Source organism: Bos mutus, chromosome 20 (genome assembly GCF_027580195.1).
Source record: "Bos mutus isolate GX-2022 chromosome 20, NWIPB_WYAK_1.1, whole genome shotgun sequence".
In the NCBI taxonomy this organism is placed as follows: domain Eukaryota; kingdom Metazoa; phylum Chordata; class Mammalia; order Artiodactyla; family Bovidae; genus Bos; species Bos mutus.
The window spans coordinates 2,418,873-2,445,457 of record NC_091636.1 but is presented as its reverse complement, the minus strand read 5'-3'; the positions used below and the strand labels follow the sequence as shown (position 1 = coordinate 2,445,457).

Here is a 26,585-nt window from a genome sequence, read left to right as displayed (position 1 = left end):
TTTCAAAACAGATATTTCCTTTCAATCTTTATTAAAAAGAATCACAAATATTATTGAACCATACAGTTGCATCCACCTCTTTAATTCTTCCATTCCCATCAGAAACATTTTGCTTAAAAACCTCAGTTGATCAAACCCACAGAAACTGAATTGTTAGCAGTATCATAAAGGGGGAAAGAATGAGAGCCTGTGGTACAGGGATAGGAGAGGGATGATCTTCCAAAGCCATAGTTTATTTCTGAAAGGAAAAGTTAAAGGATACATTTATTAGCAAAGGAAGCTAAAGAATTAAAGATGGCAAGATTCTTTTAAAAGATTGGGCCTTTATCATGGCACACCCACAAATTACCATTTATGGTACCCTCGGCTGAGCGAGGCCAGGAGGCAGGGATGCACATAAGGTGTTTCTTTTGTTAGGGTGAGAGTGGCTGGGCTGGGAAAAGATAGCTCACCTGCAGCACCTTGTTCTGTAACAAGCTACTGACTCAGAAAGCTCTGGACCCAGGATCAAAATTCTCCTACTGAGGCAGGATAAGCCACTCAAAGTAGTCCAGCTAGAAAGATCAGGTGCCACTTGTGATAAGCCACTTGTTTCTGGGTGATGCAGCTCATTATCTATTATAATAAGCATCCTTCCTTGTCATTAGAGCATAGGGATAAAAGCTCCTCATGGAAGGATGCAGGGGATCTGCTGCTGGCAAACTGTTGCTCAGTGTTGAAGCAGCAGATAGAATTGGACTTGATTCTGCAAGGCTTCATGACAATAGTCTGTATAAAGACTCTTAGAATAAGTTTTTTAAAAGTTCCTCCATTTTTCCCATGATGTGGGGAAACGGCTTCAGTATTGTTTAGGATAGGGTTGCATATAATAGTAAAATGATAAGACATGTCAAATGGGGGAATGAAGCCCCAGAGCTCTCCCAGTTTGGGGAATCCATTATATCTTATAAAAGAAGAGATTTATGTTTGAGATTATTGGTCCACTAAATTTTTCTTCACTTATATTTGATTTTCAATGGTAGGACTTATTGGAATATGTGGACAGTTCTGCTGTGGCAATAGACACTATATTAAAAACTCATCTTGGTATTTACTGCACTGACTTTCAGTTAATTTACTTAAGCCCACATTTCATTTTAATCAAAACCAAAAACTAGAAAATGTTACTCCCCAACTAAGCAACAATGTATTTTTTAAGCACTGTAGAGATTTAGTAAATAGCATGTGTGATTTAGAAACAACCTCTGCCACTTGACTCAATACATGCAATAGTTTCCCTTTTCCTCTTTTGTATGAGTTAAATGAAGACCAGGGAGCCACTGAGAAGCCAGTCCTGGTAGGCTTGTAATCTTGGGCTCCATAGGGATGTCTTTCGTAAAAATAAAAAATAAATGGGTAGATATTTCTATTAAAAGACATGGTGCTGGGACTTGTCCACAGCTTAAATAATGGTTGGGTGAGCCATTCTTTGAGGGGAAACGCTCAAATGTTATTTTAGTCACTCACGGCGCCATTAGTTGGGGTGCACACTTGGCTTAGAATATCGTTTACCTTATTACGTTGCTTATTGATGATCTTTGGCTTGCAAACAGTTCAACATCTTCTCAAAAATACATATAGTATGCCCAGTAAAATACATTGGCTAGCATAAAAATCAAAGGAAATAGTAGTTTGGAATATCGATCAACATTACTCGGGTTTTGAATTGTGAAATAATCAACAATCCTGCCCAACTTATCTCGGAAGACAAACTTGACCTTGTCACTGGTTTTCATTGTCAGGTCGCTGTAGTCAACGTTATCTCCGGAAATTTCAATGCTGGCAAAACTGATCTTCCGTTTAAAGCTGGAGATGGAGCTGTTGATGATGTTAGTAATGTTGACTTCTTCCACTTCCTTTGCTTTCCCCTAGTTCATAAACACGGTGGTTAGTGTGACAGATGACTTAGCAAAGTAAGTAAGTGGGTATTTATATACGTGGGGCTTCCCTGGTGGCTTAACGGTAAAGAATACACCTGCCAATGCAGGAGAGGTGGGTTCGATCCCTGGGTCAGGAAGATCTCCTAGAGATGGAAATGGCAACCCATTCCAGTATTCTTACCTGGGAAATCCCATGCACAGAGTAACCTGGAGGGCTATAGTTCATGTGGTTGCAAAGAATCAGACATGACTGAGTGACTAAGCAACATCAATTCACATACTTAGAGGTCTTAATATTGAATAATTAGGTTTAAGAGAGAGCAGTACTGAGTGTCTTGCTTACCATACAAATCAAAGGAAATAGTAGTTTGGAATATCGATCAACATTACTAGGGTTTTGAATTGTGAAATAATCAACAATCCTGCCCAACTTATCTCAGAAGACAAACTTGAACTTGTCACCGGTTTTCATTGTCTGGTAAGCAAGACGTGGCAGTCCTGATATCCTGCTTATAGGCACCTGTCTTTAAGCCATCAGCTTGTATAATGGGGAGAATAACCATTGCCCATTCTAGATGTGCAGAGCCGAGTGTGTGTGTGTATGTGTGTGCTCAGTTGTGTCCAACTCTTTGTGACCCCAAGGACTGTAGCCCATCAGCCTCCTTTGTCCACAGAATTTCCCAGTCAAGAATACTGGAGTGGGTTGCCATTTCTTTCTCTAGGGTGCTAAATGTTAATTGCTCAGGTTTTGAAGATACTGACCTGGGTTCAGATCCCATTCTGTATTTCACTATTGTGACATTTTAGTCACCCCAATTCCTTTAGAACTCAATTTCCTTGCCTGCAAAATGTTGATGACATTAATACCTACCTCTTGAGAGTGATGGGAAGATTAAATGGTGTAAATTACGTAAAGCATTTAGTAGGTATTTGACGATTTCATTTTATTCCAGGGAGAAGGGAATAACTGATTATGGAAGTTAGTAGAAATCAGCAGTGTCTTAAGGTTTTTGCCACACAAACAGAAATAATGATGGTTCCTGCAATCCCATGGAGTTGCCATTCTCCACCATAGCTGGAACAACACAGCACGTGGACTGGAAAGAAAGCTCAGCTGTGGAACGCAGAGGCAGCCTGATCCCAGGGCAGAGCCTGGGTGGGGTGGTGGCAGCCGTTGTTGACTCTTACTCCAGCAGCACATCAGAAGCAGCCCAGGCCTCTGACAATGGCTGATACACAGTAGCTCACTGCCCCCAGTCCACACAGAGAGTCTACATGGGTCCTGCTTGCCCTGCGGTGCGACTTCACAGCAGGGCTGGGGTGGCAGAGGCCGGAGGAGTGATCAGCTACGAAGGAAAAGAGGACCTGGACCCGAGGTTGCACCCGAGCAGAGCAAGGGCAACAATTGCTGGTACCTGCCCAGATAGTACATCAGAGAGAACGTGGACCTCTCTCTGCAGCCTACCCAGCCTGTAGGCCTCCCTTCCTTCAGCACCTCCCTGGGGCTGGGAGAGGGAAAAGCATACATTTAAAAGGGATAGAGCCAGCATGAGCTCAATCCTCAGGGCTTCTGCTCCAGCAACTTGGGGTCAGATCCCACCCTAACAGGGTGAGGAGGGTCACCGGGCAGAAAGGAAGTCACACCGCACACCAGGCTCTAGCTCTAGCCCCTCCATCTGCAGTCCCACCTTCCACCAAGGTGACAGCTGCCAGCACATGCTGAGGAAAGACATGACTAGCTTCCACACCAAGTTCAGCTTTCCCAGCGAAAGCACTCTGTGTAGGGACATACCCACATAAGGCCTATGCAAGACTGCAATAGGCAGCTGCTTCACCTAAACTCATAGAGGCAGAGAAATTTAAGCAAAATGAAAAGTCAAAGAAACTGATCTCAGTTGAAAGAGCAAAAGAAATCCCCTGAAAAAATAATGAAACAGAAATAAACAATATCTGATAAAGAATTCAAAACATTATTATTAATAATGTTAACTGAATTAGGGAAAAGAATAGATGAACATGGTGAGAATTTTAACAAGGAACTAAAAAACATTTTTAAAAAGACCCAATCTTAGGGATTCCCTGATATCCATGGTTAGGACTCCACACTTTCACTGTCGAAAGCCTGAGTTCAACCCCTGGTCAGGGAATAAGATCCCACAAACCACACAGTGTGGCCAAAAGAAAAAGAAGTGAAGAATTTAATACTGAAGTAAAACTCACTAGAAGGAATGAAGCAGACTAAATGATACAGAAGAACACATAAATGATCTAGAAGATAGAATAATAGAAACCACCTGATTAGAACAGCAAAAAGAAAAACAAGTAAAAAAAAAAAGAGAACAACTCTGAGATAATATCAAGTGTATCAATGTTCACATTATAGGGGTCCCAGAAAGAGAAGGGGATAGAAAATGTATTTGATGAAATTATGACTAAAAACTTCCCAAACCCAAACAAGGACCAAATATCTAGGTACAGGAAACACAGAGGGTCCCAAGCAAGATGAACTCAAACACATTCATACTAAGACATAACTAAAATGCCAAGCGTTAACGATAAAGAAAGAATTTTAAAGGCAACAAGAGAAAAATACAGAATCATATACAAGGGATCCCACATAAATCTGTCAGCTGATTTTTCTGCAGAAACTTTGCAGGCCAGAAGAGTGTGACATTCAATGCTCTAAAGGGTAAAACCTGCAACCCAGGTTATTCTAGATTATCATCTAGAATTGAAGAAGAGATAAAGAACTTCTCAGACAAGGAAAAACTAAGACAATTCATCAATAGTAAACTTACCCTAGAAGAAATGTTAAAGGATTTTCTCTAAGTGGAAAAGAAGAAAGAATCTATAGGAAAGGGATAATCCTAATCCCTTTACTAGGAAAGGCAAACGTACAGTAAGAACTGAGGCTCAACCACTTAATTAAGCCAGTGTGAAGATTAAAAGACAAAAAAATTGTGAAAACAACTATAACTGCAAAAAACAGTTGAAGGACACATGAGATGTAAACTATGACATCAAAAACGCAAAGTGTAGGAGAAGGGAGTAAAAAATGCAGCTCCTTCACAATGTGTTTGAGCTTAAATTACTACCAGTTTAAAATAAGTAGACACCACAAGTCAAAAACCTACAACAGATACACAAAAACGAAAAAGAAAGGAACGTAAGAATGTTATTAAACAAAATCTTCAACCATAAGAAAAGAAACAAAAAAGGAAATGAACTGAGAAGAACCAAAAAAAAAAAAAAAACCCAACTAGAAAATGAGTAATAACACGGCAGTAAGTACATAACTGTCGGTAGTTATTTTATTTTTTATTAAACTTTTTATTTGGTATTGGAGTATAGCCGATTAACAATGTTGTAATAGTTTTGGGTACAGCAAAGGGACTCAGCCATACGTATACATGTATCCATTCTTCCCAATTCATTGAGCTCCCTCCTAGATACACTGCTATATTTAAAATAGATAACCGCCAAAAGTCTACTGTAGAGCACAGGGAACACTGCTCAATGTTATGTGGAAGCCTGGATGGAAGGGAATAATTACTTTAAATGTCAATAAACTAAATGCTTCAAACAAAAGACAGGGTGAGTGATAGAATTAAAAAACAAGACCCACCTATATGCTGCCTACAAAAAAGTTTAATGCATGCAAAGACTGCAAGTGAGGGGATGGAAGAAGATATTTCATGCAGACAGAAATGATAAAAAAGCCAGGGTAGCAATACTCATATCAAACAAAACAGACATCAAACAAAATCTGTAACACAAAACAAAGATGGAAACATACAGTAATCAAAACAGCATGGTACTGGCACAAAATAGACATACAGCTCAGCACAACAGAGTAGAGAGCCCAAGAATAAATCCACTTCACAGTCAGTTAATCTATGACAAAGGAGATGAGAACATATAATGGAGAAAAGAGTTATCTCAATAAGTAGTGCTGGGAAGACTGGACAGCTACGTTTACAAGAATCAAATTAGAAAAATTTTAATTAATTTAAAATTTAAAATTAAATTAATTAAAATTTAAAATTAAATTAAATTTTAAATTTTGTATAAAATTTAATTTTATACAAAGATGAACTCAAAATGGATTAAAGATCTAAATGTAAGAGCTGAAACCCTAAGACTCCTAGAAGAGAACATAGGGAGAATACTCTGACATAAATCATAGCAATATTTTTTTGGATCAGTCTCACAAGACAAAAAGAAACAAAAGCAAAAATTAAACAAATGGGGCCTAATTAAACTTAAAAGTTTTGCACAGCTAAGGAAACCATTAATAAAATGAAGCGACAACTTACTGAATGGGACATAATATTTGCAAATGACATGAACAGCAAGAGGTTAATATCCAAAATATATAAACAGGTCATACAGCTGAATATCAAAAAAACAACACTATCAAAAACATGCCCAGAGGACCCGAAGAGACATTTTTCCAAAGAAGACATACAGAATGACTAACAGGCAAGTGATACTTGACATATCTAATTATTAGAAAAATGAAGATCAAAACAATAAGACATCACTTTGCATCTGTCAGAATGGCTACCATCGAAGAGTCTACAAATGAATATTGGTTAGGACATGGAGAAAAGGGGATCCTTGTACACTGTTGGGAATGTAAGTTGGTGCAGTCACTATGGAAAACAATAAGGAGGTTCATCAAGACACTGAAAATAGAATTACCATAAGATCTAGCAGTTGCACTCCTGGGTATATATCCAGATAAAAATGAAAGTACTAATTCAAAAAGATACATGCACTCCACTGTTCAGAGATGCACCGTTTACAATAGGCAAGATATGGAAGCAATCCAAGTGTAGCTCAACTGACCAACGGATAAAGAATATGTGAGATACACACATATATAATGAAATATTAGCCAACCATAAATATGAATGAAATTTTGTCATTTGCAGTAATGTGGATGGCTCTAGAGAGCATTATGCTCAGTGAGATAAGTCAGAGGGACAAAGGCTCTGTGATATCACTTATACGTGAAAAAAAATAAATGAATACAACTAGCAAAAGAGAAACAGACTCACAGATAGAGAAAACAAGCTAGTGATTATGGGAGGGAAAGAGAAAAGAGAAGGGGCAAGACAGGGGTATGGGATTGCATGATTTCAACTACTATGTATAAAATATATAAGCAGCAAGGGTAAATTGTATAGAACAGGCAATAGCAGCCATTGTTTTGTCATAACTTTAATGGAGTAGTATATATAAAAATAATCATTATGCTGTACACCTGAAACTCATATAACATTGTAAATCAACTCTACTTCAATTTAAAAAATAAATTTAATTAAAAAACTAATTTTTTAAAAAAGAAAGCCTACAGGGAGTAAAATAAATGAATATTCTTTGGCTGGCACATATGATCATTTGCCTTTAGTACTTGAGTACTATGACTGTGTGAAACATTGTTTACGATAGTCAAGCACAAGAGAAAAGTCAACTGGATCTCTGGGCTATTCTGAATCCTCCTTTTCTCCCCATTAAACCTTGTACATCCTGGCCCTTTGCTGAAGGTGGGCAGCTCTTCTGCATTGGATCCCTATTTTTTTTTTTTTTTTTTTTTTGCCTGTTAGCAGGAGCTTTAGTATGGCCATGTCTATCAAACTGGGCTTCCAAAAAATTCCAGGGTTCCATGAGGCTGCAGAGAATAATAGTTAAGGGCATGGTCCATTGCCCACTGCAAGTGGGAATAACAGATGTGTCAGACTTCAGAGCCAAGCAGATTTAGGTTCAAATCTCAGCTCTGCCTTTTCCTGTCTTTGTCCCCTTGAATAAATTACTTATCTTCCCATACTCAGAACTCTCAACTGTAAAAATAGGGATAGCCTTACAGAGTTGTTATGAGCACTTTTAACAGGTGTCTACAAGATGGTAAAGAATCCACCTGCCAATGCAGGAGATGTGGGCTCGACCCCTGGGTTGGGAAGATCCCCTGGAGTGGAAAATGGCACCCCACTTCAATGTCCTTGTCTAGAGAATCCCACGGGCAGAGGAGCCTGGTGGGCTACAGTCCATGGGGCCACAAAGACTCGAACATGACTGAGCACATGACCATGACATGATGACCATGAGCATTTTAAATGACATAATATTTGCAAAGAGCTTGTGACTATGTCTGGCACATACACGCTCAATTGATAATAATCATTATTATTCTGAGAGATGAACCATGGTGTTTCACTGCTAAGCCAGATAATGAGTCTCTGCCTGTTAGCAGAAAAATACGCTAATCATGAAGTTTGCCACAGTTTAATTTTTCCATACATTTTTCTGTAAACCATTGCTTGTATAATTTAAGAAAACAAGAAGGCAACAAAAGAATAAATAGTAAATACATATTAATCTGGAATTTATAAGCAGCTGATCATGTTTGATTTGATCCTAGGTTTTTCATGGATGCTTGTTCTCGTGGTTGTGATTTTATGTTGCATACAGATAACAGTTATTTTCTGTGAGAAAATTAAGCATATTAATATCTCATTGGCAAAAAGAGTAGTCTTGTTAAAAAGGTGTCATGACTGTCAGATTCCCACAATTGAACAAGATGAGAATCACTGGTGCAAAGTGAATCCCTGGGGGTCAGGAACCAGGTCCTGGTTTTCTCGACAGACCAGTATATGGCACAGGTGATGAATTATACACAGAGTCCTCAAATTCTTACCCGATCTTTGGCTGCCATCTGCTGTAAGGAGCTGTAGTGGGCAACTGCATATTCCAGGAGGGCCCCAAACACGAAGCTAAAGCATATTCCCAGGTACACATCGATGGCCTTTATGAAGCAGTTGGTGTTCGGGAGAGAAGTACGGGACCCAATCATCAGTGTGGTCATTGACAATACGGTGGTCACTCCTGGGGAAAAAGTGAGCAATGTACCCACGACAGTGGTCAGTGCACCTGCCTTCTCCACCTGGCAAACTGTCTCCACTCAAGAGCTGGCAGCGTGGGGACAGGACTCAGAAATGGGGCAGAGCTCATTCTGAAAAGGCTGTGGGCTTCTGGAAAAGAGTTGATTTGCCCATCTTGTACAGGTATGAGTGATACGACTTTCTAAATATTTCCGTCTTCTCACTGGAGGGAGGTGTTCAGTAAACAAAATAACCATTCTTCCTTATCTGTCACTGTAAAACAAAGTTTAAAAATACACTATTCCTAACGTGGTCTCTCTTTATCTCTCTCAAGAAATCAGCTCCTAGAACTGTCCTGTGAATATCAAATAAAAGAATGGCAGAAAGTTAAAAAAAATAAGACCTAATAAGCCAGTTCTTAGAAATCTCCCATTGGGACTACTTACCAATGCAGGTTCTTGCAGGAACTGAATCAAGGGAGATCCAAAACGAGACCCAGGATAACACCACCAGGAAAGTGGAAGGAACATAGGTTTCCAAAATGAAATACAGGACGTTCCTCTGAAGCTCAAATTGCAAGACCAGTCGTGTGTAATTTCCTGATAGGGTGAACACGGGATAAGAGATCAACCCTACTCACCCGGCATTCCCTGTGGGATGTTTAACTTCGCTGTATTTGCCTCAAACCATCCATTGTTCACCAAAACATAGTTAACAATGAACTGTCATTATAGTTTCAATGAAAGAAATTGTGGTTGTATAGTATGGCGTTTACGGGGGTGCTGATGCCCCCACCCGCGAGCCTCTCGTGCCTTACTCTGTCACAGTATTCCTGCAGCGTCACTGCTGGTTTCCAGGACACCTGCTTCACTAGACTGTGAGCCCCTGGGACCACCTCAGTAGTGGGTGTGAAGCAGGTAGAAGTGCCAAGCCCAAACGCTTGGCATATCACAGAGGGGTTCTTGGGCCCAGAAGGGGCCAAGTGAAAAAGACGTGATATTTCTGACTCAGAATACAACTAGGCTACTTTGCCCTTGTGCAGATTGTCCTATGAGTTACCTGTTTCCTGCTGTGATCTGGTAACTGAGGTGAAATATTGTTGTATGGTGTACTGAGCAAGCCGCAGGTTCTCCAATCCCCGCACAGAGTCGTTCCCTCTCAGCCAGCTGAACTCTACGTCATTCCCATCGTAGCCCCCTGCCGAGTGAAAGAGTGCCCTGATCAGTGCAAGAAGGTGGCAGATTGGACTGGTCTGGAAAACGCTGTGAGGCAGAGACAACAGAAGCTCTGTCTTGATGGTGTAAGTCCAGGGACGATCCCACGCAAAGCCCGGCATGATTTCTCAAGCGTAGTTGCAGTGTGTGCCCAGAATGAGACGACCTGCTGGGGCCTTTCACCGTCAGTGAGAACCAGTCCTGCGCTAAGCATTGTATACACCTAGTAGATGATGAGTAACTAGAAACGGCCTCTATCACTATTTAAATGATATTTTTGAACACGTATCTGTGAACTCACAAAGATCTATAGTAGCTATTGCCTTTCAGGACAGTCTAATTTGGAGGGGGTTCTCAGGGACATTTGGCCTGTTCATATTTTCATATTGGCATAATACAACAAAAAAAGAACCCAAAAAAACTTTCAGCCATCCACTTTGTTGATGTCTGCAAACATAAGTATTTGATAAACCTCAAAGCAGTTTTACTAATATAGTTGGTGATAGTAATAATAGCTACCTTTTATTAAACATTTACATTAAGTCCTTTACATATTATGTCTCTAAGATTCTCACAAGCTTGCAAAGTAGAGCTATATACTTCTTCATTATTTAAAACTTTTTTTTTCACATTTTATGAAATTGAAATGGATCTCACAGTTGTTATATATTAAGTAGAGCTTAGAGCCTACATTTTTTCTGCAGTGTTCCTATTCGATACATGCTGTGCCTTAGAATTGAGGAACTGTAATGCTTTGTCCCTTTTATACATGAGAATGATCAGATTCAGAGAGACTGCATAACTTTCTCAGGACAGCAAAGCAAATGAGAAACAAACCTGTACTGGACCTCAAGAAAGTTTAATACCAAAGCCCATGGATGATGATGATAATATCTATTGCTTAGTAAGCAATTACCTTTCTAAGTGCTTTACAACATTATCATCTCATTTAATCCTCAGATGGTACCTTTGAGAAGACAGATGAGTGGTTATTAAGCACATAAAAAGATTCTCAAAATCATTAGTCTTAAGGGAAACACAAATCAAGACCACAGTAAGATACCACTTCACATCCACCAGAATGGCTGTAATGAAAAAGACAGACAGTAATAGATGGTGAGAGTGTTGCTGGTGGAAATGTAAAATGGAGCAACCACTTTGGAAAACGATTTGACAGTTTCTTGAAAAATTAAACATAAATTTGACCCGGCGTTTTACTCCTAAGTATCCGTCCAAGAGAAATCAAATCATGTCCATAAAAGGACTTGTACAGAAATGTTCACAGCACTGTCGTTCATAACAGCTGAAAGGTGGAAACAAGTCAGAGCAACTTGTACTGCTTGTATCATTTTGTCTGGAATCCCAAAGGGAAAAAGTATCTAAAAAAGTAAGTTATACAAGCCTCTACTTAGATACTTTGCTTTCATAACTGATGGTGGGGTTGTTGTCCAGTCACTAAATTGTGTTCTACTCTTTGTGACCCCAGGGACTGCAGCATGCCAGGCTTCCCTGCCCACCATCTCCTGGAGTTTGCTCAAACTCATGTCCATTGAGTTGGTGATGCCATCCAACCATCTCATCCTCTGTCGCCCCCTTCTCCTCCTGCCCTCACCCAGCATCAGAGTCTTTTCCAGTGAGTTGGCTCGTCGCATCAGGTGGCCAAAATATTGAAGCTTCAGCTTCAGCATTAGTCCTTCTGATGAATATTCAGGGCTGATTTCCTTTAGGATTGACTGGTTTGATCTCCTTGATGTCCAAGCGACTCTCAAGAGTCTTCTCCAGCACCACAATTTGAAAGCATCAGTTTTTCAGCACTCAGCATTTTTATAGTCCAACTCTCATCTGTACATGACTACTGGAAAAACCATAGCTGTGACTATATGGACCTTTGTGGGCAAAGTGACTGGTAAATGCTCACAATCATTACCTTCTCATTGCTCTTTCCCTGGGTGGATATGGGCAATTGTGGCATGGTATCAATTCTTTTCTAGGGATAGCATTCAGGAAAAAGCCCTTGGTGAGGTTTCTGAACCCAGAGTCAGGGAAAGCTTCCTCTGCTCACTGGGGACAATATTTGTGCAAGCAGAGTGCTGGAGTTTCCAGGAGAATCTCACTCCTGAGATTTGAGATGAGCACAGCCACCCATGGAGGGCAATTGCTCTCTGTACACGGGGCTGAAAATGAGCTCTCTTTTTGTTAACCTCAAGTTTTAGTCTGCCCCCAAACAGCTGCATTGCTTCAAGAAGGTTTTTCATGCATTTAATCAATAAGGTAATTAATCTGCCTGCCCGAGTCTTTAATTAAATGTCTACCTCTGAAAAATGACCGCTGTCTCATAATGGTTCTGTTTCTCGGATGTTGGCCACTGGTGTCCTCATGTAAGAAGCACCCAGGGGTTTCCAGAGCTTGACTACAGTTTTTCCTCCTTGTGCAAGCCATGCCTTGACGCCTTAATAATCATTGTCTGTGGCATTTTTTCCCTAGGACTTGTATCACAGGTGCCACCTCCCCATGGTAGGCATTTCGGAGTGGTTTACAAAGGAACCACAAGATCACTCAGACGGCCAGGAATTCATCTGACACCCATCAAGTTAGAGTAAATCCTCATTCTTCATCATAAGCAAATCCCCAGGATGCAGTTTGGATGTCCACTTACTGGCACTATGCTATTAAGCTTTATGTGTATCAAATAATTTATTTTAGAAGTTTAAAGCAGTCTTGCAATAAAGGTCGATGATTGTTTTGTATATCTGCCAGTTCTTCTGCTGTGCTCTTCCTGGCTTCCATGACTTAGTAGTTTCTGAGACTCCTTCCTAGTCCTATTGACTCCTGTTTGCTTTGCTGTCCTGTCTAGTTGTAGGTGGAAATACTTGGTGCCAATGCACAGGGGTCCTCTCCCAAAGACATAATGTTGAAAGGTTTATTTTTTAAAGTCTCTAAATCTCTCTGGACATACACCCAGAAGGGATGAACCCATTGTCATCAACATCAAGGAGAGAAAGTCTACTATGAATAGGACACTCCTCACACATACACAGATCTAAGTCACCCCAGAAACTCATCTAAGGGGCCCACATGACATATACTCACAGCTCTCTAGTTGCAACTTGCATGTCTGTGTGTCCATGGGGTATTTAGACAGGTCCATGTTACATGCAACAGTTGTTGTGATTCTAAGAAAGGAAAAATGGGTTCGTAGAGAGTGTTATAAGGATGCTATAAAAAGTATACCCTCCCTCTTAAGGGCCACTCCAAGAGAACTTTCACCTTGACTCTTAGAGTGAATGTGTGACTTGGTGCCCACATTCACAGCGGTCCTGAGTTTTTCTGCACTAAGCAATACTTGAGAGACTTGGTTAAAGCCAGAGTCCAGAGTGCAGAAAGTTAGAATGTTGGCAATTCAGAGACAAACTTGCAACAATATCACAAAACAGAATCATTCATTGGCTTTTTTGAGATCCTTCTGCATCCAGTTTATTCTGGGCTCTGAGAGTCAAAAACTTGCCTAAAGTCAGAGAGCAGGGACTTGCCCTAAATCTGTCTGACTCTGGAGCCAGGCTATTAACCATCATCCATTATTTGTTATCCTTGTACTTGCACTGTTATGTGCAATAATACAGAGAGACACACACACGCACATGCACACTCACACATGCTGTGGGAACGCAAGGAAGGGGCACCTTAGTATTAATTGGAGTTAGGGTCAAGGGAGAGGTCTATTGGACTTCTCGAAAAAGTTGTTGAGGTTTGGGCTGACCTCTGTGGCTCAGCTGGTAAAGAATCCGCCTGCAACGTGGGAGATCTGAGTTTGATCCCTGGGTTGGGAAGATCCCCTCGAGAAGGGAAAAGCTACACACTCCAGTATTCTGGCCTGGAGAATTCCATAGACTGTATAGACCATGGGGTTGAACACAACTGAGCGACTTTCACTTTCACTTTCATGAATATTTGGTCCCTGTGTGTGCATGTCTGAAGTCGCTCAGTCGTGTCCGACTCTGCGACCCCGTGGACTGTAGCCCCCCAGGCTCCTCTGTCCATGGTCCCTAGCCTTCTACTGAAGGCCTCTAGCAGCGTTTGGCTTGCAGTCATTGTCTAACCCTGGCAGAGGCAGTGGTGAGTCCTCTGCCTGTAGGCTGCCCCAGGGAGCACCTTAGGGGCATCCTTCCTGTTGCCGCCAAACAACAACTTGATGAAGTTGTGAAGGGTGGAAGGAAGTTTTGGCCTCGGGGATTTGAAGAAGGGGCAAAGCAGAACCCATGACTACAGGTGGTGAGGCTTTGGAGGACTGTACTTTGATTTTCTATCTGTATGAGAACAGTTCACCTAAGTAGAGATGTATTCTGTGGCCACCAACTGCCCTGCTGTGCCCAGGAAAAGGAAGTTCTTTGTATCACCTCTCTGTCTGCGCTTCCTGTTCCCCTTCCCTCTTCCTAGCTAACTTCCTTTTACTCTTTAAGACTCAGCTTAGAGTCCTGCGAAAACCTCCTCTAACATCACCCCAAACCACTGTCCCACTCCTGCCTCAGGCCCCCAGTGCCCTGACTTCCTTTGCTTATGTGTCTGTGTCAGGACAACATCTGATTCAGCCCCATGGCCTCAGCATCCAGCACAGGGCTGGCACGGAGCACACATTCTCAGTAGAGACTTGTTGAGCCAAACTGGACTGAGAAAGGGCCCTTCTGCTCTGGGGACAAGGACCTAAGAAGGCAGGCCCACGAGAAGGGGAGGTGGTTACTGAAGACTGGTCAGAACATCCTTTGCCTTTCCTCCCCGCTCTTTCCCCTCCAACCCTGAGGTCACAGGTGCCCAGTTACCTGAGGGCATACAGGACTGTGCCATTGGAGAAGAGGCGGATAAGTCTGTTCCCCACAGTGACTTCATGGAGGAAGGACTTCTTGGACTCCACGATGTAGGTGTCTGGCACCCAGAGGAATTCCACTAGGCGTGCATCCAGAGTGAAGCTCTTGTTGCCTTGAACACCAGCCGCTGGTCCGTCCAGCGCTGTCTGAGGTATATGGTGGCTGTGTAGTCCTGAGGGGCATCCGGGGAGAGGAAGTGGACGGAAGGAGAAAGCTCAGAAAGTGCAAGGAAAAGGGTCCCGTCTTACTTCCCTCCCCACCGCCACTGAGATCAAGAGCACAGGCCACAGTAGACAGGGGTGAACGAAGCTTGCCTCGAGGTGGTGGCCTGCAGCTATATGAGGACAAAGCACCATATTTATTCCAGATAACAACACCCACTGCCCAAAGGGAGCCGCATAGGAGTATGTTCAGGGCCTTAACTTACTATCCCTTGATCACAAAGGCCACAGTAAGTTTTTCAAGGTTGCCCAGTTTACCTGGGGTCTACAGCGGACTCTCATGGCAAACTGCCTGTAGTGTCACCTTGCCTAAAATGTGTTCTCTTAAGTGAGAAGATGGTTGGAAGAAGTTACGTGATTATTGGTTTTCATCAGCTTGTCTCCTGCTCTGTGAGGAACCATGTGATATTTAGGCTTCCTCCCTGCATTTTATTTTTCCCCATTCTTATCCCTCACCCAGCACACCCACTCCCTCATCCCCCCCACTCCTAGCCTTTGAATCCACTTTTCCTCTGATACTCAGAAGATTTGTTTTACAAGCATCTTCCACTGTCTTGAGTTTCAGGATAGGTCTCCAGTTCCTGCCATTCCAATAAGTCTCTGTTCTGTTTTGCATAGCTAGAATGGGCTTCCTCATAAAACACAGGGAAGGGGCTCAATAGGTGGAAGGCGAGGGAAGCACACTTACCATATTACTCTCTGAAATACTGGAAATACTTGCAATGTCCAGAGTCAGTGCTATCTGAACAGGTTCTCCTAAGAATGGAGAAAAAACAGAAAGCCTTAATAGAAATATAAACAGATTCGGTAACATTAGCACAGTTAAGAAATATAGTTATATACATTAATAATTAATAAAAAAAATATATAAGAAATATATGGGCTTCCCAGGTGGTGCTAGTGGTAACGAATCTGCAATGCAGGAGATGCAAGAGATGCAGGTTCGATACTTGGCTCAGGAAGATCCCCTGGAGAGGGGAAAGGCAACCCATTCCAGTATTCTTGTCTGGAAAATCCCATCGACAGAGGAGCCTGGTGGGCTACAGTCCAAGGGGTTGCAAAGAATCAGATAAGGTCTCAAAGAGTCAGACACAATTGAAGCAACTTGGCAAATATGCACATAAGAAATACATATATCTTGGAAAATTTCAAAAGTAACAGTGATCTATTGCAAAATTTTAAACACTTTAGAAGCTTATAAATAAAAGATTAATTTCTATCCTCCCCCTCGCAGGAGAAATGTCCATACAGGGTGTGTCTCTCTTTTGTATGAAAAAGCAACGCACATGTATACACTTAGCTAAACACGCAGAAGCGAGACCACATTAGAGTCATTAGTGTTTATTTGAAGGAATGGAATGGTATCTGCTACTTCTTACTTGGAGGACTTTTTCCTATGGTGCTTGTGAGGGACTCATTTATTTCAAAATGTAATAGAGATTTGGGAACTTGTACACAAATATATCTCCCTCCCTCAACCAAGTAAATTTACCACCAGATGGCATTCAAGACTGCTCATGGTTGAGCTTCCACTCACCTCCTGACATCTTTCTCCTCTTCCTGTGCTCTCCAGGCACCTTAAACTATTTACAATTGCAGAACCATCCCCATTTGGTCTGGTGTACAGATGCTGGGCCTCAATCCTGGAGTCTGGGCGGATGGGCCTGACTTCTGAGGGTGCCTGTCTTACCTCTCAAGTGAAGTAAGAAGAAGTGAAGAAGAATGGGAGCCACCATTCTCAGTGGCCAGGCCAGGAATGTTTACTCTCCCTGAGACTAGAGATGTGGAACAAAAGTCCAGGAGTCAGGAAGATGTGAGTTTTGATCTGGGAAGTTAGCAGACCTTTCAGAACTGCAGCTTTCTCACCCGCAGGTTTGAATAATGCTAATGACATCAGAGGGTCATGGAAAAGGTTAAATGAGAGAAGGTGTGTGGTAGCTTCTTTGCAGGTGACGAGCCAGAATATGCACGAATGGTTGCCTAGCTAGACATACAGAAGGTGCTCAGAAATAATTATGTGTACAGAGCCCCCAGCATGGTTTCTATCATGTCATACCATGCACTTGGTAAATATCATTTCCCTTCCCTAACCCCTCTCTTCCATGATGTTAGCTAATTCTGGAAAAGAAACAACCTTCCTCATCAGGTTAATAGGTGGAAAGCATTTACTTGGGATAATAACTGGGGGTACCTCAGGGAACTGTGACAACACATTAACTAGGAGAAGGAGAGGTGGAATTCAAAATGCTTCACCACATCAAACTGGGAGAAATCAGAGAGTAGCCTAATTATTAATTGAAGGAAATCAAGCTGCAGGGTATAGGTAAGAACTTGGAGTTTTAAAGCCAGTGCAATTAAAAATAATTAACTGAATACTTGGTAGGAAAGGGGTAGATCTTTCAGGGCAGACCCTGGAAGGTGCTGAAGGAGTTAAGGTGCTAAGTGGCTCTCTGACCCTCATGGCAGCAAGGTGTTGCATCAAGAAGAGAAGCTTAGGGTCAGAGTGGCCACATCCCAGCAGTGTGACCTTGAACAAACTGCTAAACCTCTCTGTTTTACAGTTTCTCATCTTTAAAATAGAGCTACTAATGTCGGTCATCAGGGTGGGGTTGGGAAGGTCATGGGATCGATTGTAAGAGCTCGGCACACGGCAGGCGTGGGTCAGCGCTGGTTGCCACCCCGAGGAACATGGAGAACCGAAGATGTACAAGCGCCTCAGGCTCACTGTGGGCTTGTACGTTTAGTTTGTTTCTAGGTAGTCTAGTCCCGGCTTTTCCTCAGTTGGCTGCTTTATGGACCAGAGTTTGTTCTTTCTTCCCTGTCAGTTAGAAAAGTGAGCAGTACCACCAGAGGGCAGCTTTCTCCTAGGAAACAGGTCAAGGCCAGGTCCTGGGCAGAGGCTTGCAGACCCGTGCTGCCAAGCTCAGTCCCTGAAAAGCCCTATGGAGGTCTGGTCACTCAGGGACCTCAGGGTCCTAGACCAGCGTGGACAGACGTTACTCCAGAGAACTACAGCCCCTCCGTGGGCCTGGAGACTGCCTCATACATGTAGGTTCTGTTAGGAGGCAGAGTGCCAAAGGCTCATGACAAGGGGTGGGGGGTGTGCCTTCCCCTCTTTTTGACTGAGGACCCCTTGCCCCATCCCACCCCAGGTGGGTGTGCGTCTCATGTCCCTGAGGGCCACCTCAGGCTCAGAATGGTATGTTACCCAGGGACTCTGCACCCTGTTGGTCCACGAGCCAGCAACAAGAAGGGCAGTGTTCTGGCCCAGTTGTTTGGCATTTGGGAGGCAGAGAAGTTGTTCAGCAAATCTAACTAGATGTGCACACTCCCAGGCTTATCATTAGCATTCAGTTGGTCCTGGGAAACCTAGGGGAGGTGGAAGCCCCCCAAGGTCCCTTAACTTAAGGACCTCAAATCCTAAATGTGTGGCCATGATGCTGGGTCTCTCAGATCTCCACCTGAAGGGGTGTGGGTGGCCCCAGCTGCTGTGCTCTGAAACCTTTCACCACACTTGTTCAGAGGCCACACTTCCCATGGGCTGCATCCCACTGGGGCCTGAACGTGTTAGGAATACTAAGGCAGGCCTGCTCCTGGGAGGCACAGAGATGGGAGACTCCTGTGATGGGAACTTCTGCTCAAGGACTCCGTGGTGGACTTTCTGAATACGCTTAGAACTGCACTGTGGTCTAAGGCACCTCCACTAGCCTTTCTTCCCTCCCTCCCTTTTCCCCTTCAACTTTCCAGCTTCCTCCTTTTCCTGCCCCATATTTTGTCATAGATATGGCCCCAATAAATATCTTGCAAGGATAATCCCCTCTCATTGTCTGCTCCTCAGAGGACCTGGACTAACCCACTAATCCTAGATCTGACCTGAGAATTTTATTAATATCAACTGAAGGGAGGAGCAGGAAGGCAAAGGGATTAAAATAGATGGCATCCTGATGATATATTTAAACACTTCATTCACTCTTCCTTGTGAGGTAGATGATATACCCCCTAGTTACAGAAAGCTAAGATGCTTGCCCAGCAGTTGAGCCAGGAGCCAAACTCAGGTTTATTCAACTCCAAGGCTCTTTCTACTACTCAAGGTAACAAGACATTAGTAACCACCTTGTTCAGTCTTGCATTTTACAAACAGAGAGGCTGAGACCCTGTGAGAAGGAGGTAGGTGGTGGCCTCATTCTTTCCATCCTTGCCTCATTTTTCAAGATATATTAATTGACAACTTGCTACCTGCTGAGCACTGAGATACCACTGGGGCTAGTGAAGTAAATAAAGCAGGATTTCTGCAAGGGATTTCAGCCTAGAGCCGAGACAGACATAAAGCCAGTGACAGTAGCACCCGGTGACAGCTATGATCTACAAGTATGTTCAAAATAGAGTGTGAAGAAAGGGCATGAGGCCTGGAGGAATCTGTGTGGGCTGCTCAGAAGAGGAAGCCTTTGATCTGAGACATGAAGGAAAACTGGCATTTTACCAGGAGTCAAATTGGAACAAGCTCTTCTTGGCAGATAAACACTCTGAGCAAAAACCATGGAGACCAGAGAGGCCAAGGAGGTCTGGGGGCACATTTGTATAAGGGCATAGCGGGGAGAAGCTGGGGAGATGAGGTTGACAGACAGATAGAGGTGGGGCTGGGAAGTGCCGAGTGTGCCACGCAAAGGGCTCTGGACTCTAGGCTGGAGATACTGGGGAGCAGGAAGTATTCTGAGCAGCAAAGGGCCCAGGTGGGTCATCCGAATGGCAGAGTAGAGGGTTAGTCTTGAGGTGGCAGGCTGAGGCATGAAGAACAGGTGGAACAGTCCTGGTGAGACATAGTGGGTTTCTCGAGTAATGATACCAGAAGTGCAGGTAGAAGGCAGAGAGCAGGTATGGGGTAGTGAGGAAGCTCTAGTCCTCCCTGGGGAGAAGGATTTCTGTATCCTGCAGGTGGAGAGACCAGAGAAACTGCTTTCTCCCGAGCAGCATGAAAAATAACTGGCAGCTGTTTGTATCACTGCCAATCTGTTAGATCAGAAAAAGCAGTCAACTACAGTCTCCCAAAACCCTTATCTGCATATTATCTCTGGTCCTGTTCCTTTCGAATTGATGTCCTGGGCAAAAAGAATGACCTACCGCCAAAATTGGGCCTGAGAAACTTGTTATATCCTGCTGTGAGATTCTCAAAGCCAGGCAGGGACAGCTTGTTGCTTCTGCTGACCTCGATGTTAAACTGATTCCCCTGGACGCACATCCTGCAGAAGAAAACAGGTGTCAGTGTACATGTGTGCTGATGTGCGGGTCAACATGCACACACACAAACTTGAAACTTGAGCTTGTGTTTGCATGTATGTGTGTGGTTATATAGGCTTCCAAGTGGCTCAGTGGTAAAGAATCTGTTTGCCAATGCAAAAGACGCAGGAGACACAGGTTTGACCCCTGGGTCAGGACTCTGGAGTAGGAAAAGGCAACCCACTCCAGTATTCTTGCCTGGAAAATTCATGGGTTGCAAAGAGTCAGACACAACTGAGCACACAAGCACGCACATACGTGTGCATGTGCTCATGTACCAGCAGTGACTCTTCCAAAGAGAACCCTCCAATTTTCAGCTGCTGAATTAAACATATCTCTATCTCACCCCACTTTATTATGCATTTGCCATGTATCATAATGTCGTGGTAATTTGGAAACACTCAAAACCTTCACCCCAAAACAAAAGGGATTTATCCATCTCTGACCATTTTGGAAGCTTGACTTCTCCAGACGGAAAAACATGGCATGACACTGTACGTCCTGGTGCGTCAGTGGGGTGAAGGCACTAGGATCTGTCTTGTCGTCGGTAAGTAGAAAGGACTGCCACCCCTCCCACCAAGTGCAAAACACAGAGCAGTTCAGACCAAGGCCACTGTGGGTGGCAGAGCTCACCGTGCAGAGAAGAGACTCAGACACACGAAGGTCAGGTGGAGACTGCGCTTCATGCTGGGGAGCGGCACGTGTAGCGTGAGGCCGAAGTAGAAACCACCTGGGGAAGCAGATGGGGCAGGTGGGAGGCAGTCGACCCCCAGAGCGCACCTCCACCCAGCCCAGCTTTTCCCTCCTGGAGGGTCAGGTACAGCATTTTCTCCACCTCTGTTGGGGGCAGCCTCTTCCCACACCCACATGCAGCTCCTCCCTGCATGTCATCCAGGAATGCCTTCATTTTGGAAGATCACATTTTTTTTCCACTTTTTAAAACTGGAATATAATTCCTTCACGGTGTGGTGTCAGTTTCTGCTGTACAACATCATGAATCAGCCACATGTATTCATATATCCCCTCCTTCCTGAGTCTCCCTGCCACCACACCCCCACCCCACCCCTCGAGGTCATCACGGAGAGCCACATTGAGCCCCCTGCGCTACCCAGCAGCTTCCCATCAGCTATCTGTTTTACACACAATAGTGAATATACGTCAGTGCCACTCTCTCAGCTCATCCCCTCTCCTCCTCCCCGACCACCGTGTCAACAAGTCTGTTCTCTACATCTGTGCATCTATTCCCTCCCTGCAAATAGCTTCATCGGTACCATTCCTCTAGATTCCATATATATGCATTAATATATGATATTTGTTTTTCTCTGACTTACTTCACTCTGTATGACAGGCTCTAGATTCAGCCATATTGCTTCAACTCACTCAATTTCGTTGGAGAATCACATTTCAAATAAAGGCTGAGGACTTGTTTAGCGAGCAGTTCTCCGGAGCAGAAATGTAGCTGGTGCGTCCTGAGGTGCATGTGTGGAGAGCCCAGGACAGTGCTCACCCTGTCCTTGTCCTGATTTTCCAGGAAGGACATCCCAACCACATACTCCCCTCCGACCATGCCGTATATCGGAGGGTCTAGGCCTGTTAAGCAGGAAATGAGAACTCCCTGAGGACCTCCATGGGCCAAGGAACATGTTAGGTATTTTCCCATAGATTCTCCTCATCTGTGCTCACAATGGCCTTGCGAGATGGGCAGGTTTATCCCTGTATTGCAATGAGAATACAGCACTCCCAGAAATGTCTCTGTGCTGGTGAATGTCAGAGGCTTCACAGACAGGGCTGGCAGCCTCAAGACCCAGTCACGGACTGCTCTCCACCCCCGGACCTGCTCCCTGGTGCTTTGAAGCTGCTTAGCCGGTGCGGGTGAGCATCATGTGCGTGCAGACTGTCAGGGGAGGCACGGCCTAGGGGCTGGCCTCCTCGGTTTGGGGACTGCTGTCAGATGTCTCTGGGAGAGGCAGGTACCCAGGCAGGCGAGCCTGCGAACTGTCACTCTGGGGACAGCAGCGGAGGTCCTCAGGGCGGGGGCGGGGCTCAGGTCCCAAATTTGACCTCTTTGGTAGTCTCTGTGAACAAGGTCACTTTCTAGAGTCTTGCCATTCTGGGGCTCAGGGTGCAAATCAGCCATTAATTAACATTACTTACAAAACAAACACATGTTTATTCTAGGAATGGAAATGAACTAGAGATGTATACAGTCAAATGTGAAAATTTCAGTGATGTATTGAAGTAGGTGTATCAATTTGACACACATACCACTAGGGTGGGAGATGTTGATGGTGGAGGAAGCTGTGTATGTGTATGGAGCTCAGTTTTGCTGTGAACTTAAAAGTTCTGAAAAAATTAACTCTTAAAAAAATAGTGTAAATCCCTCCCTCACTTCTCTAGTCTCATACATCCGAAATAACAATTGTTAACGGTTGCTTTACGCACACATCCACTATATTTTTATGTACACATATATCTTTGCATGAAGAAAAAGATTTAAAAGCAAAACTGGAATGATGGCATACAGTTTTTGCTACATACATTTTCACTTAATAATAAAAGCAAATCTTTATTAAATATTGAATGCATGCTTTTACTATGCCAAGAACCTCTTCAATCCTCACAACAACTTTTTGAGGTAGTTACTACCATTGTCATTTTACAGATGAAGAAATGGAGGCTTAGAGATGATAAGAAAATACCAAGGTTATATAGCACGTGAAGAACAGAACTGAATCCAGGCAAGCTGAGCCAAGCACTATTTTTTTTTAGCATTTTATGTTTTTTTTTTTAATGGTTATTTCACTTTCATATTTCTTTAAAAAGTTGAAGTATATTTGACCTACAAGTACTTTTAACCACTGTACCATGACACATACTCTTTCCCAATGTCAGTGGGAACTTTCCATGTCATTCCTATAGATCTGCCTCATTGTTTGTGATGGCAACAAGATATTTCATAAGATTCCATCCATGGCTCCTCCCATGGATGGAGGAGCCTGGTAGGCTGCAGTCCATGGAGTCGCTAAGAGTCGGACATGACTGAGCGACTTCACTTTCACTTTTCACTTTCATGCATTGGAGAAGGACATGGCAATCCACTCCAGTATTCTTGCCTGGAGAATCCCAGGGACAGGGAGCCTGATGGGCTGCCATCTATGGGATCGCACAGAGTCAGACACGACTGAAGCGACTTAGCAGCAGCTGCAGCAGCAGCAGTGTACTAACATTTATATAACACATGTCCTATATGGTTACTAAGTTATTTCTGAATCTTTTACTGTTACAAAGCCAATAATGAACATCTCTGCACATGTGTAAACTCCTATAAATCTGCACTCTGTCATATTTCCCTGCCTCAGTCTTTTCCTGCTTGTGCGCCAACAATACCAGCCATAAAATCACCATTATCGATCTACCAATGTTCGTAATCACACTTTCTCCCTTTAGTGCATCTCCCCGACGCTTGTCCTTCCTCTTAATCCCAGAGTCATGTTTAAGAAGGTCCAGGGAGCACTCCCATGCCTTCTATCCCTTCATTCAACTTTCCAAAGGCTTAGCGGATCCTCCTATGAATCAGACTCATGTGAGGCCCCCAAAGAGCTGCGGTCTGCTGGGGACAGAGGAGCGTGAGCAGTGAAGGAGACCTGAGTTCCCGGTGACTGTCCTGTGACGGGGGCCGAGGCAAAGGGATTCAAGGAGGGAACACAAAGGAAGCGCGCGGCCAGCTCCATGGGGGACGGTGCCACAGCGCTAGGATGGAAGCCATAGAGAGGGTCACGGGTTCCTGAAGGATGTGTGTGCATTTGCCAGGTGAATGAAGGAGGCCAGGGGCCCTCCAGATGGTGGGGACAGATGTGGAGTCTTGTCTACGGACACCCTGCTACTTACTGCACTTAGTCTCTCCCTGTAACCCATGACCACTGACAACTTCTTTCTAGTCTGGCCTGAATTAGCTGCATTCTCATCTGGGATATGTCTCAACTCTTTCTTCTCTCATAAGGTACCACCCTCAGTCAAGTAAGTTGGAAACACCCAGTCTTCAGCTCCAAGACTCCAGCTGAATCATGTGTTTCCTGTGGTCAACCCTAAGTTAGGAAGACAGAATGTCTGGGCCCTGAGCTTTTGAATCTGCTCCAAAGAGTTCATACTCTGAGAAGCTTTACCCAGGCTAGACGTGGATGGGTGATCCCATCTCAACCTGCTTGCTCTGGTTACAGTGCTGAGAATGTCTCATTTTATAAGGGAAGAAAGGAGAAAAGGAGAAAGCCCTCTAAATGCCTGCTAGGTGCCACTCTTGGTGATTAATCTCATTTAATTCTCACCAACTGACCCAGTAGGTGTTAATTTCGAGAGTTGACTCTCAGATCAGTGAAAGGTTTTGACTGAGGTCACATGGCCATAAAGTGCCTGTGATTTGAACCCAGGTCTTCCAAGCCCCTCTTTTATGTGCTATATCTGGGAAGAGAGGCCTCAGGTCCTGGAGCTAAACTGGGTTCCACAAAACCCATCTCTGGGATGGAGTTCTGTATTCACAGCATGGCCTAAGTGGCAAGTGCAGCTGGTGCCCTCGTCCCACGTGGCAGAGGCACCAACCCTTAGGTGGCAGTTTGCGTACCTGACTGCCTGAATGGAGGTTTGGGCCACCAGCTGTGATACAGACTCGGGGAATGGCGTTTGGCAGAGCTGTGCACTGAGCCACCAGGGGGCAGTGCCCAGAGGGTTGTCTTGCAGCCACAGATTCTGGCTGGAACCACCAGCCTCCTGCGTCTGTGGGGAACATGGTACTCAGGCACTCAGATCCACTCCTGAGTAGGGGCAGCCTATGCACTCTTACCCTCCTCTGAGGGGATCTCTGCCAAGACCCAACTTCCAGTGGTAGAACTTGAACTTTGGATTCAGGCATCCCTGAGTTGGTTAACCTCTCAGAGCATTGGTTTTCTCATCTAACAAAAGGGAATAGAAAGCACTCAACAAACACCTGCTTTCATTCTCCTCTACCTTCTCCATCTTCCAGGGGACTTTGGCGACTCCACCATGACTACAGGAATCCAAAGCTCAAGCTCTTTCTAACATACCCAGGCTGTGAGCTGACTGTAGTGTCGCTCCGAGGGGACTCAGGTTGGCATCACCTCGGGGAGGACAGTGTCAGACACAGGACCTCAGGGTCACCTAGGCGACTGAGGCCACCTTTTTCTAGATGGGCTCTGAGAAGCAGTTGTTGTTGTTTGATTGCTAAGCCATGTCTGACTCTTTGCGACCCCATGAAGCAGAAGTAATTCCAGTATGTGCTGGTCTCCACTCCCATTCCCAGAATCGCCATCACACAAATACTGAGAACTGAAATTTGTCATGCGAAGAGTTGACTCATTGGAAAAGACTCTGATGCTGGGAGGGATTGGGGGCAGGAGGAGAAGGGGACGACAGAGGATGAGATGGCTGGATGGCATCACTGACTCGATGGACGTGAGTCTGGGTGAACTCCGGGAGTTGGTGATGGACAGGGAGGCCTGGCGTGCTGCGATTCATGGGGTCGCAAAGAGTCGGACACGACTGAGCGACTGAACTGAACTGAGCTGAAATTTGCCATGTTAGCCTCCTCCCTCCATGGGCACTGTGCCCCTGTCATCGGTCACTTCTGCATAGACAGAACCATTTGTTGGAAAGCAGGTGTGGCACCTGAGTTAGGCTGAGATGAGGAGAGACATCATCACCACAGGCCCACCTTGAGAACTCACAGAAGCTGGACTTGCCCAGTGTGTGTCCTGGGTGGTGACACAGAGAGGAAGACCTGCGGCTCTAGGATCGGACCAAAGGTGTTCTGATCTTGCTTCTGTGCTTTCTCTGAGATTGCTTAACTTCTCTCTGAAGTTGAGTTCCCTCCACTGTATTAATAAAAGGAAAAGTTCTTAAGACAACGGTGAGGCCTCGTACAAAGGAGGTGCTCCGCAAATTCCGCCCCAGCCCCTTTCCCGGGTCCCTGCCGGGCTTAGACTTGGCTCGCCTGCCCTTTTCTCGCTCCAAGCAAAGAGGGGCCAGCAGCTTCCTTACCGGTTTCCTTACTCCGTTAGGACCGGGCCTTCAGGTCTTCAGGCTGGGCTTTCAAGTAAGGCATAGTCTTCCAGGTCCCTGAGATTCTTCCCATCGTCAGCCCTGACCCCTGGGATGCAGACACACAACCACTCTCTGATGGAGTGGCTCTCTCTGTGGGAAAGAG

At 44.3% G+C, this 26,585-nt stretch overlaps 1 protein-coding gene across 1 annotated transcript; it reads right to left on the bottom strand.

Annotated features, from left to right (window-relative positions):
- GABRP (gamma-aminobutyric acid type A receptor subunit pi) lies at positions 1–26,585 on the bottom strand. The gene is given in 12 exon segments (XM_070357401.1): positions 1–1,907; positions 8,620–8,807; positions 9,250–9,402; positions 9,863–10,000; positions 13,108–13,190; positions 14,832–14,991; positions 14,994–15,048; positions 15,786–15,853; positions 20,216–20,334; positions 21,005–21,101; positions 26,107–26,253; positions 26,420–26,585. Coding segments are annotated over 10 exon segments (1,320 nt in total). The 5' UTR covers positions 21,058–21,101; positions 26,107–26,253; positions 26,420–26,585; the 3' UTR covers positions 1–1,604.